Raw genomic sequence first — 13,377 nt, 5'->3', positions numbered from 1 at the left:
GCCATGGAAGATGCAGGCACTATATGCATCAATAATAACGGCCATTCACTGAGTGCTTTTGAAAATAAAAATACCCTGACAACCCCTCATGAGGAGATGGGCTAGACCAAAACCTGTCAGTTCTGTCAGACAACAACATAGGAGAAAATCAATTTATAGCACATTTTACTCTGCGAGAAAGCTTTTTATGTATACTTTTTCATGTATTTTAATTTTTTTTTTTTGCAAGAGTGGTCCTTTAAAGTAAAGGTCCAAGGAGCAAAAAAAAAAAATAAAAAAAAAAAAGATCCACTTACCTGGGGCTTCCTCCAACCCATGGCAGCCGTCCTGTGCCCTCGCCGCAGCTCCGTAGGCTCCCGGTCTTCTCCGCTGAAGAACCCGACCTCGCCAGGTCGGGTTCCGGGTCAGCATCTTCTGCGCTCCACCACGCGGGTCACATGGTCTGGCCGACGTCATTAGGAGTGTACTGCGCAGGCACAGAACTACTGCGTCTGCGCAGTACCATCCTGATGACGTCAGCCAGACCAGGTGACCCGCGCCGTGGAGCGCAGAAGAGGCCGACCCGGAACCCGACCTGGCGAGGTCGGGTTCTTCAGCGGAGAAGACCGGGAACCACCGGAGCTGCGGCGAGGGTGCAGGACGGCTGCCACGGGCTAGAGGAAGCCCCAGGTAAGTGGATCTTTTTTTTTTTTTACTCCTTGGATGTTTCCTTTAAAACGGAAAGTTCCCTATAACTGACTGTACTGTCATCCCATGTCTCTGATGAAATAGTGTAGCCATAGGATAAACACGACAGAAAACTTGCAGACGGATTCTCCTTTATGTCCTTCCCTTTCTGAGCTCAGCCTTACATTCTCCTTACATTGGTTACGTCCATCCACATACTTCACCCGTGACATCATACAAGCCACTCCCATAACACACAGTAAATAAAGATACGCACTCAGGGCATGTTTCCATCCGCAGTAAATGCAGCCCATATGTGCTGCTGTGAGATTTTCTTCAAGTATTTTTTTCTTATTTTTTTGTTTCTGGCCGGCATCCAGGAGATGAAACTGTTCTGCCGTTTCCCATATCCTGCGATAGAAAGTTTGTACGCTGTTCCCCGTGGTGACATGTGTCGTCTTGGCGTGTATCATGCCTGCGGTTTACAAGCACCTACACGTGTTTCTTGTTACCCATATCCGGGCGATGACAAGTCCGCCACATCTCTGTTTGAACACAAAACGCAGTGTCAGATCTGATTTATCTGGGGCAGTAACAGGGATCAAATGTTCTTCCTGCAAACAGATGAGTCTGGCTGTTTTGTACAGTTTATTAATTTTAATATACATTGAGCTGGAGAACTGCAGCAATTTGTTAAAGCAGAACTGCTGGACCAGACATTAAATAAGAATTATATTTGTAATACAGGTAGTCCCCGGGTAACGAACGAGATAGGGACTGTAGGTGCGTTCTTAACCTGAATCTGTTCTTAAAGAGAGTCTGAAGCCATAATTAAAATGGCTTTTTTTCTTATATATAGCATGGGCATGTGTGCCCCTGCTAAAACGCCGCTATCCCGCGGCTGCACGAGGCTCCTTTCCCCTCCAAATCCCCCCTGTGCTGCCCGGGGAGCGCTTCCGTGTGAGGCGGGGCTATGAGCTGCAGCCCTGCCTCACACGCGTCTATCAGCGGCGGATCTCCGCCTCTCCCCCGCCCCTCTTAGTCTGCCTTTGCTGAGAGGGGCGGGGGAGAGGCGGAGATCAGCCGCTGATGGACGCGTGTGAGGCAGGGCTGCAGCCCATAGCCGTGTCTCACACGGAAGCACACAGGGCAGCAAAATCTGCGACCAAGTTGGTCGTTGATTTTGCAGGGGGGGTTTGGAGGGGAAATGACCCTCGTTCAGCCGCGGGATAGCGGCGTTTTAGCAGGGGCACACATGCCCCTGCTATATATAAGGAAAAAAGCCATTTTTATTAAGGCTTCAGAGTCTCTTTAAGTCTGGACATTGTGCCATCTCTGTCCCCTGTACCTCCTCTGTGCCTCCTCTCCGTGCCACCCTGTGTACCTCCTCTGTGCCCCCTGTGCCTCCAGTGTCCCCCCTGCCCTCTGTACCTGCTTATAAAAGCTCAAAAGCCATTTTTTCTTTGAATTTTTTTAAATTGATTTTCTCAAAAACTACAATTTGGAAAAAAAAAAATGTGGACTTGTTCCCATGGAAACACAGAATCCATGCTGTTCGTATCGGCGTGTCGTTCATAAGTCGGGCGTTCGTAAGTCGGGGATTACCTGTATATACCTTTCAAAAATGTGATGTCTTTCACAGATTATCAGACAGTGTGTTTGTACTACAGATTTTGCTTCAGCTTATAATGTATATACATAAGAGCAGGGCAGTTTCCATCCTAAATTGCACCCAGGGAGATGGTGTAAAAATTGCGCCCTTCCCCCCCCACCCCCGTTGACCCCGTGAACCCTTACTCTATAGGGACAGTCACACAGCCACAGGTCATAAGTAGATCTGCCTACTTACTAGTGACCACCAGCCGCTCATCAAGGAGGAAGCAGGGACCAGGAAAACACACAGGTGGGGAGAGCCCGGATAGCCGACTCCTCCATGGGCGCTGCGCACTGACAGCCTGCAGTACCGCTACAGGACATCAGGTGTCATCACGCGGTGGTGATGTGATGATGACTTGACGTCTGATGCAGGCAGCCCAGGAGGAGTCTAGGAAGGTGATCGAGCTGGTAATCTTTCTTCTTCCATTTGGCTGCACCACGCGTCACCGGCTCTCTAGCGGTTATGTCCTTCTGCCTGTGCCCTCTTTCTTCTACTTGCCGGTCTGCGTCCATGGGGGTCGCCCTGCCCGCTTTGCCCAAGAAACAGCCCTGCATGAGAGTGACATGCCTGTGCATAAGAGGCTCCAGGGATGTGGGAGGCCCCTAGTACTCGCCCTACCCCCTACTTCATAGCAGGTTTGGCTAGTGGCATAACTACATTCCATGGGGCCCCCCAGCAAAACTTTGATTCCCACCCCTTCCAATGTTTACGCCCCTTCCCTTGGCTCCCTTTGGTGCCATTCCTGGCCTTGGGGCCCATCTCACAAGGGTCATAAAACAAGTGTGGCTATCACTGATCTTCACACCCATAACAAGTGTAGCCACAAAACACCTGAGCTGCAATACAGTCCCCTGTATGGGAGGAAGAGAAGGTTAGTAGTTTTGTTTTGCTGCCTGAAAGAGTCAATTCCCAGGCATGGAAGGGACCACTTCTGTCAGGAATATAGTAAACCTCGCTGATGAGCAAATTACAGCCATAAAAGTTTTCCTGGCAGAATCGAACTTCTGAGAGCAGAGGGAGATAGAAAAAGGTGAATAGTTCTTGTATTTTATCTCTAGGACACTTACTAGACTGCCATTGAGCAGCGACAACAAAACATTCAATCTACTTTGTAAATGTTTAAATATAAAATAAAACCATGCGGTATCTTAAAAAAAGGCCATTGTTAGGAGCAGAAGGATAAATACACTTGTTTATCTCATCCGTTTATTTTCACCTCTGGTTTACTTTAAGACTGAAAGAGGGAGCAAAAAGTGCCATAAAGATGTAGCTGGAATATAGTCACTGTTCTTCTGAATGAGGATAGTTGGGATTTATACAGACCAGCACCTTGTAGTAAAGCGATGGAATAAACCATATTTATTCCCTTTTTAAAATGTCACCCCCCCCCCCCCCCTTCCCCCAACAGGATCTCACTCTGACCTCTCCATTGCTTGGGGAACATATGCTGCAATGCAAAGTCACATTGCTTACTCTTGCGTGTAATGATGTCATCTTACAGAGACACAGACAAAGGGTGGATAACCAAGACTTGGGAGACACCCAAAGAGCTACTCAAAATGGGTGGGAACAGCACTATGAGAACACTGACAAAAACGTTAAGTGTTTTTTCCCTAAAGCTTGCCATACACTGTACAATCTTTATTGTACAATGTTTACCACATCTATGTAATATGAGGACCTACCTAAGGCACCTATTTAAAGTATATTCATCAGTTTACGCCTCTACCACACAGATTTTGTTAAAATTGTCTAAAGGCCCGTATACACACTCAACCAAACCACCGGATTGTCTTCAGAGTTTGGTCTGTTGGACGACAATCAGCCGTGTGTACCCGTAGGAAACGACGAGACTAGTGATCCAATCGCGGATCAACTCTCACAACTGTGGGCTGATATTGTGGAGTTGGCCACGTGTGTACAACGTCGTTTGAGCAATGTTCTTGTTTTGAATGCGGCCAGGTCGTGCAGTCCATCGTTTCGCTTGCACACGCAGTATGTAAATGAGTTGGTCGTTCAGTTGGTCGGTGCATGGAAAATACAAGTCGTGTAAACGGTTTGATGCGGGGTTGGTCGTGTTGTGGTGTTGGTCATGCACTTTGTTGGACGTGTGTGCGTAGCTTAAGTATCAAAATTATATAGTGTATGCAAAATGGTGAGCTTCTGAGAGGAGCTAATGGCGAGGTAAGTATGTATTATTAATCTGTAGGTACATTATGTGTTTATTGTAAATAACTTTACTCAGTTCAGGTTCCCGCGAAAAAAGTAGGCAGTTAAAATATGACAGAACCAACAGGTTTTGGGCCAGTACATCTCCTCATGGGGGATTCTCAGGGTTTTCTTTGTTTTCAACAGCATTTCTTGAACAGCATTCGCAAAGTCTGACAAAATAGCGTGCAAGTGAGTAGGGAGGCTGACTGGTGTCTTTCTAGTTTTGGCAGTTAAACTGCTGTTCAGGAAATGCTGTTGAAAACAAAGAAAACCCAGAGAATCCTCCATGAGGAGATGGAGTGCCCCAAAACCTGTCTATTCTGTCACATTTTAACTGCCTACTTTTTTCGCAACAGTGGCCTTTAAAATGAGGTCAATACATTTATGTTTTGGCTGGCGTTCTACTTAGAATTCCGCACCAGAGACTTGGCTTTTGTAGCGTTAGGTTGGGTCCCACTGTTCATAGCGAGAGATGGTCAATAGCATGCAAATAATTCTGGCTTGCATGCAGATTTATTCCATCAGCCAATCAAATACACTTCGTGATTATTTTGATTGTTCCTATTCCAAGATGCATAAATCTGCATGCAAGCCAGAATGATTTGCCTCTCTTTGCCCCTCCCCATTTATAGCACTGGCATACTATCAGAGGCATAACACTCTCTCTCTTGCTTGTAGGTGAGTTTCACCATTGAAGCTAAATTCCGAGGCTGTCCTGCCGAGAAGGTGAAGACCTTTACCATCAAGCCTGTGGGATTTAAAGATACCCTCACTGTGACTGTGCATTTCCAGTGTGACTGCAAGTGTGAGCAGGACGATGAACCGGACAGCGATTTGTGCAATAACGGAAACGGGACTCTGAGCTGCGGCGTTTGCCAGTGCCATCCGGGCTGGTTGGGACCGCACTGTGAGTGCTCTGAAGAGCAGTATAACCCTTCCCAACAAGATCAGTGCATCCAGAAAGACAAGAACACCGTCTGCTCCCGGAGAGGGGAGTGCGTGTGCGGACAGTGCGTGTGTCACGCCAGCGACTTCGGCAAAGTGTGGGGGAAATACTGTGAATGTGATGACTTCTCCTGTCACCGGCACAAGGGGGAAATGTGCTCAGGTAAGGAAAAGAGATTGCTGAAGACTGAAGTAAACCATGATGATTCCCTGTGCCTCACCGAGGCGGCTGTTAGCTGGCATTGCCAAACACATTAACATCTCTCACCTATCAGGGTGCTCCTCCTTCCTCTTTTGCTTCCCACGTGGCTGCCGCGCATAGCATATGGTGTGTTTGATGTCATACAAGCGCCAGTGCAGCAGCCACGCAGGACGCAAACGTTACCGAAGAAGGCGAAGCCTGGCAGCCGGACAGGTGAGAGATTTTAAGGGATACTTAAGTCTGGGCAAAAAAATGAGTTTAACTCACCTGGGGCGTCCCTCAGCCCCCTGCAGCTGATCGGTGCCCTCGCAGCTCCGCTCCGATGCTCCTGGACCCGCCGGCGACGACTTCCGGTTTCGCCGTCACCGGCCGACAGGCATGGGAACGCGAGTGATTGTTCGCGTTCCCAGCCACAATAGCACCCCCTATGCGACTATTGCGGCCTTCTTGCCCAGACTTAAGTATCCCTTTAATACAAGGGCCCCGGGGGGGGGGGCACATTAACCTGTAGCTGATGGCATCACGCCGATTGGCGTGGCCACGGCGGCAGCCCCAGTACCGCCTAAGGCCGATCGGCGTAAAGTCCTTGGGGCTTGTTTTGCTGGAGATTGCGCATCTCCGCTTAGTAGCTCTGCTCCGCCTTCAGCCTCCCGGCTAGGAGAGGTTTCGCCATCTAATTAGCTTGTACAGCACTGCAATCCACGGCAGCGCTGTACTGGGGACAGCCGTGTGACATGGCTGTCCCCTCTGTGGGCTGAAGCCTATGACAGCTGATCACGCTGATTGGCTGGCGGAGGGAGGGATGGGGTATACAATATAAAGAAAACATTGTACATTTTTATTTAAAAAATAACATAAATGTTTGCACACTAAAAAAAAATAAACATTGGGGAGCAATCAGACCCCACCAACAGAAAGCTCTGTTGGTGGGGAGAAAAGGGGGGGGGGATCACTTGTGTGCTGAGTTGTGCGGCCCTGCAGCAAGCCCTTAAAGCTGCAGTGGCCAGTTTATTGAAAAATGGCCTGGTCTTTAGGGGGGTTTAACACTGTGGTCCTCAAGAGGTTAACATTTGGGAGGGCAGCGGCCGGAGGTTATGTCTCATTCAGGGGCTCATCCCGATATCAAACACTGATACCGCCGTGCAACCGATCGACCATGTTGGCTGGATATTTTCTATCTTGCCTGGTAAAAAACAGATCGGACATGCTTGTTGCACCAATTTTTATTTTATTAGATAACAATTATCGAATGGGATGGTCGATCGGCTGCAAAATCGCTAGCTGTATGACCACCTTAAAAATGGGTGATCTTGTACTTCTAGCAATAGTCCCCTCAGGGTATTGACTGTTTCCACACCACACACACCTTTGACTGCACCATTGACTGTGGTCCACTTGTTAGTTGAAGTGGAGCTGAACTCAGTGTCATGCTGGGTGCTGTGTAGTGTCATGCTGGGTGCTATGATGGCTCTGTGGGGCATACTGGGTGCTGTGATGTCATATTGTCATATGCTGTGATGTCATATTGGGTAACTGCAAGTCAAAACTTGCCAGGGGAATGAATAACTATGGGCAGCCCTGTAGCCACTGCTGTTCAGGCAATGCTTTTAAAAACAAAGAAAACCCTGAGAAACCACCATGGGGAGATTGACTAGTCCAAAACCTTCTGTCAGAATTTAACTGCTTACTTTTTTCTGCTATAATGGTCGTTTAACCTCCCTGGCGGTATGATAATTTCCAGATTTTTTTTCCAAAAGCGGTGCATTTTTTTCACAAGCTTTCAGACCGTAAAAATCATGCCGCTAGATAGAGCTTGTGGCAAGATGCTGGATTTGGTCCATTTTCAAGCAGTGTAAGTTTGCACAAACTTAGCATAATATTTGCACTGGCTCTGACTCATTTGCATCTCAGGAAGTTGAAGGCGTGGCCCACTGTTTATGTATATAAAGTACAGTACACAGGAAGTTGTGAATGATATGAGACATACCATATATAGAGATTGTATTATGACGATCTCAGTGTGGTGAGACATTTAAACATTGCTAAACTCTTATAACTAACAACATCCGGCTGAGTCTGATTAGAGATGAATTTTCTCCCATTGCACAGTGAGCCAGGTAATGATTCACTAGCAAAACCAAACCCATTACCGCCTTCAGTGTCCCAGTCATATTGTGGTGGAACCAGAATGTACTAGCTCTAGGGCTGGGATTCTAATGCTCATGCATTGCTCACATACCTGTGCTAGGACAGGTAGTCTGCATTCATCAACAACAAAGCACTGCAGGACAGATTAGCGGCCGGCCGTGGCTAATACTCAGCTTGCGGTTTCAATGTTTGGCTGAGGTTGCGAAATCTGATCAAAACACTTTATGTCTGTAGACTGAGTTAAGAAGCTGATTAAGGGAATGGTAACTTTTTCTATGCATATCATTAGTTAGCTATTTGAGCAATCGTGTCATTGGTTATAGAGAGGCTGCCATATTTATTTCCTTTTAAACAATACCTGTTGCCTGGCTATCCTGCTGATCCTCTGCCTCTAACACTTTTTAGCCTTAAATTATTCTGATTAATTTCTTGCTTGCTGGTGGCTTAATAAAAACATTTAGGAGAACAAGTGAATTGGATTGGGCCCAGTGTGTTTATGGGGGATTTGGCTGTATTTGTACTGCATGGGCCGCTGTTTGGACAACTGCACAGAGCAGTTACATAGGTGTGAAAATAAGTGATACAAATCTAAACACCTAGTGCAGGTAATGCTATTCAGCATTCAGTAGTTGGAGAGCCTTTTCAGCAAGGTGTGTCTGCAGAATCCCTAATCTATACATAGCCTTAGATATGTCAGGAATCCGCAGCCTGTTCTTACTTGCACCCCTGACACACAATCCTGCAGGATATTCTCTTTGGCCCTGTCTGGCCGGGTCATATCACGTCACACTGGCTTTACAACAGCAAACAGACTATGGAGAGGATTTTTTTGTTATCATTTTCTACTTTCCCAAGGGCTAAAGTTACACATGCCCTGCCATTTATGTGTGTCCCTCATCTTAGAGGGACAGTCATCTTGGAACCAAATCTCTCTGTCCCTCTGTTTTCACTCTTTCCAATGATCTGTCCACGTCAGTCTGTGTGTGTTTGTGAATTGTTTCCAAAAGAATTTTAGCCCATTCTTCAGTTAAATACCCTCCAGTTCTTTTAGAGACGATGGCGGCGGAAATCGACTTCTTACTTGAATCTCTAATAACGTCCATAAATGCTCAATAATGTTGAGGTCTGGGGATTGTGGTGGCCAGATGAGATCCTCAGCTTCATTAGAATGTTCCTTGTGCCATTCTCTAACAATTCTAGCGTTATGGATTGAGGCATTATCATCTCGGAAGATGGCATTCACCTCCGGAAACAGTTCTTGAACCATAGGATGAACATGGTTGCCCAAAATTCCTAAATAGTCTCGGCTGTTAATTCTTCCATGAAGGGAAATCATTGGCCCGGTGGATTTCCAAGAAATAGCACCCTAGATCATCACAGAACCCCCGCCATGTTTTACGGTTGGGAGAAGGCAGTCTGGATGAAATGCTTTTTTTTACAGACATTTAAACCAACTTTTGTTTAAATATCTGTAAAAAAAAAAAAAAAAAAAAAAAACTAGTATTTTAATTAAACATATCAAATTACAAAAATAATAAACAAAAAATTTAGCATATGTCAAGTTTTGATTGCTTAAAACATGTTCAAAGATTATGATGCCAAAATGTTAGGTGTATCCATTATTTTGACCAACCCCTGTGTGTGTGTGTTTATATATACATATATATATATATATATATATATATATATAGTGTTTTTTAACCTATTTTGGTTCCTGGACGTAGAAACTACGTCCAGGAACCATGCACGCTACCGCGCGCTCCCGCGGCCGATCGCGCGCGTGCACACGCACTCCCGACCGCGGATTCGTTAGCCACGGAATCAATGTATCGGGCTATGGTGCCCAATCATTGATTCCTCTCACCCGCAGAATAAGCGACAGCTTCTCTCGGAAGCTTCGCTTTTTCTGGCTGTCACCTCCCCCATTCGTCGCTCTAAGCGTGTGTTACGCTTAGAGTGACGCCATGTAAACAAACTCATGGCCGCCATCTTGTGGCCAAAAAGTAATACTACAACTGAATGTAAAAAAAAATAGAAATTAACACACATTTACATTATAAATCTATTGTTTACCTCCCACCCTCCCAAAACTACCCAAGTAAAATGTTTACTATAAAAAAAAAAAAAAAAAACATTACAATAAAAAAAAAAACATGTAAATATTTACCTAAGGGTCTAAACTTTTTAAATATCAATGTAAAGATGAAATATTTCTATATTTTTTTATTTTAAACTTGTTAATAGTGATAGATGCAAAATGGAAAAAATGCACCTTTATTTCCAAATAAAATATTGTCGCCATACATTGTGATAGGGACATAATTTGAACGGTGTAATAACCGGGACATATGGGCAAATACAATACGTGAGTTTTAATTATGGAGGCATGTATTATTTTAAAACTATAATGGCTGAAAACTGAGAAATAATGAATTTTTCCATTTTTTTCTTATTCTTCCTGTTAAAATGCATTTACAGTAAAGTGGCTCTTAGCAAAATGTACCCTCCAAAGAAAGCCTAATTGGTGGCGGAAAAAACAAGATATAGATCAGTTCATTGTGATAAGTAGTGATAAAGTTATAGGCTAATTAATGGGAGGTGAACATTTCTCACGTGAAAACGACGGAACCTGAATGGGTTAAAGTTTAATTCAAGGCAAATACAGGAGGATACTTGAAATGATCAATGTGTATACAGCTATACAGCTTATACAGTAAATCATAATGGCTTGTTCATTCTCATACATGTTGTGATATTGTTGCCAGTACACATCAAGACAAAACCACTGAGTAAGATTCTGCATATACAGGGGTACTGTTAGGCGTTCCATGCTGTACTAAAGTGGTAACACATATACAGGGGGAGAACATGACACATGTATAGGTTTAAGCAGAGTGACACATGTATAGGTTTAAGCAGAGTGACATACATAGAGTGAGCACTCATAGGCCCCAGCATGCACCTTCAGGGATGTGTCAGTAGATTATATGTATTGTACGGACTGTTACTTTATCAAAGATGGTCTTTCCCTCTGTCCCAGATTAGATGGAATTCCCTCTGTCCCAGATTAGATAGAAACATTTTGTACCTCTGTGTGTGTATACCAGTTTTTTGTATGGCAGGCAGCTGTTCACACGTTAGAATTAAAAGAGAAACCGTGACCAAGAATTGAACTTCATCCCAGTCAGTAGCTGATACCCCATTTTACATGAGAAATCTTTTCCTTTTCACAAACGGATCATCAGGGGGCTTTGTATGGCTGATATTGTGGTGAAACCCCTCCCACAGGAAACTGTGAGGACCATGGTCCTGGCAGTTTCCTGTCTGTGAACCTCATTGCATTTTGGGACATAACAGCTGTTTTACTGATGACAGCTGTTTCCAACTGCCAAAAAAGCAAGCTGCATCTCCTGTCACTGACATCACCTGCCAGCAGTAAAAATGTCCCCATGTGATAAATGTCAGAATGTAAATCAGGGAGAGGAAAGAATTTACAATGGGAAAACACTGACTAAATAATTGATACATAATTATTGTAAAATGAAGCACTTTTTTATTATATTATTTTCACTGGTGTTCCTCTTTAACAAGACACACTTGGCCTAAAGTAGGCCTTCAGCCAATGTTGCTGCTTCTATAATCTAGGCAACTGCCCAGGCGCAGGGCCCGTTCTCTCATGAAGCAAAGTGAAACATTTGCATCAGGCGCAGAGATTACAGGAGCAGCATGTTTGTACTGTGTTTACACTAACAGCCTGCAGTCAGAGTAGGAAGAGAAGTGAGAGTAGAGTGATGTGAAGAGGTCATCATTGGGGAAAAGCAGCTTGTTGTGCTGTGTGAGGAGTCTGGCAGTGAGTGAGGAGGGGGGGGGGGGGGGGCTGGAGAGCAGCAGTGTTTCATTTGACTTGCACAGCAGAAGGGAGGAGGTGGCACTGCTGCCCTGACTGAGGTGGAATGGAGGATGGCTGAGGGTGAGCAGTTTGTTTGTCACAGACTTGCAGGCAGCCAGCGTGTTATTGTGTTGAGCTGCAGCATGTCATGTCTCAGGTTATTGCATATGCTCGCTTGCTGACTGAAAACATTAAATGAAGCAGAAATATCACATGGCACAATTGCATTACGTAACAAAATTCGCACCGCAGCTACTTTATAATGTGCCGTGCAAATTGTCAGGTGCTGTACGATCATTCTGAATCAGGAGGCGGGGCACATCCTCACAAGTGTGCCTTAGGCAGCAAACAGTCAAGAACTGGCCCTGCCTAGGCCCCAAGCTTCTTAGGGGCCCCACAAGTCAGGGACTGTAAAGGTCACAAGTTTACGGTCAGTACGTAAGGAAAACGTAAGGTTCCTCACATTCATTTTTTCTCAGTGTCTCATTTTGCCTACAATCATCCCTGCCTTCTGATAATAACGTTAATATGCAAACTATAAACTGGAATAATTTTGGTCTTGTGGTCAAATAGTAGTATTACATCTAGAAATGAAAATTTCCAGATAAAGAAATTTTTTCACTTTTTAAATAAGTCTCTTACCTCCCACACTCCCCAATAGCCACACAACATTTTTTTTATTTTAAAAAATAAATAAATAAATATGTATGTGTATATATATATATATATATATATATATATATATATATATATATATATATATATATATATATATATATATATATTTACCTTAGGGTCTGAACTATGTATCTATCTAATATGTATGCAGTAAGGTACCGTATATCACTGTTATTTTTTACATTATGGGCTTGTAAATAGTGACGGGCGCAAAACTGAAAAAATGCACATTTATTTCCAAATAAAATATTGGCGCCATATATTGTGATAATGACATAATTTAAATTGTGTAATAACTGGGACAAATGGGCATATCAAATACATGGGTTTTAATTACAGTAGTATGTATTATTTTAAAACTATAATGGCCAAAAACTGAGAAATAATGAATTTATTCAATTTTTTTCTTAATCTTCCTGCTAAAATGGATTTAGAATAAAATAATTTTGAGCAAAATGTACCACCCAAAGAAAGCCTAAATGGTGGCAGAAAAAAACAAGATATTGATCATTTCAATGTGATAAGTAGTGATAAAGTTATTGGTGAATGAATGGGTGGTGCTTGGATGCATAAGGTGAACCAACACTGAAGGCTGAAGTGGTTAAACAATACCAGTTGCCTGGCAGCCCTGCTGATCTATTTGACTGCAGCAGTGTCTGAATAACAGAAGTAAGCATGCAGCTAATCCAGGTAGATACTCACCTAAGAATACAAAAACAAAAAAGTGGGTGTCCACCACTACTTTTAATCGCACAACCCAATATTTGGGGAGCTGCTCTGGTAACCAAAAGTGTACTAGAAACAGAATAATTAAACTAGTGCTGCTACAAGTGCATGAAAAAGTACAAATTTTATTATGTGACTCCACATGTGCGCAACAGGCTAATGACCATGACCAATATATATATATGCCAAATCGCCCAGTACAAAGCCGCCTGTCTTCGGGAGCCCGAGTGCTTTCAAAGACTTCCGAAGCCCAGC

General features: G+C 44.1%; 1 protein-coding gene across 1 annotated transcript in view; it reads left to right on the top strand.

Annotated features, from left to right (window-relative positions):
* Positions 1-13,377, top strand: part of ITGB3 (integrin subunit beta 3) — a 148,209-nt gene that overhangs the window by 91,818 nt on the left and 43,014 nt on the right. Inside the window, exon 10 of the mRNA XM_068263716.1 lies at positions 5,213-5,642. Within this exon, the coding sequence (XP_068119817.1) occupies positions 5,213-5,642 (430 nt within the window). The remainder of the gene's footprint in view (positions 1-5,212; positions 5,643-13,377) is intronic.

The sequence above is a fragment of the Hyperolius riggenbachi genome, chromosome 12 (assembly GCF_040937935.1).
Source record: "Hyperolius riggenbachi isolate aHypRig1 chromosome 12, aHypRig1.pri, whole genome shotgun sequence".
NCBI lineage: Eukaryota > Metazoa > Chordata > Amphibia > Anura > Hyperoliidae > Hyperolius > Hyperolius riggenbachi.
Note: the sequence above shows the minus strand (reverse complement) of the source record. Positions and strands in the feature narration are given on the sequence as shown.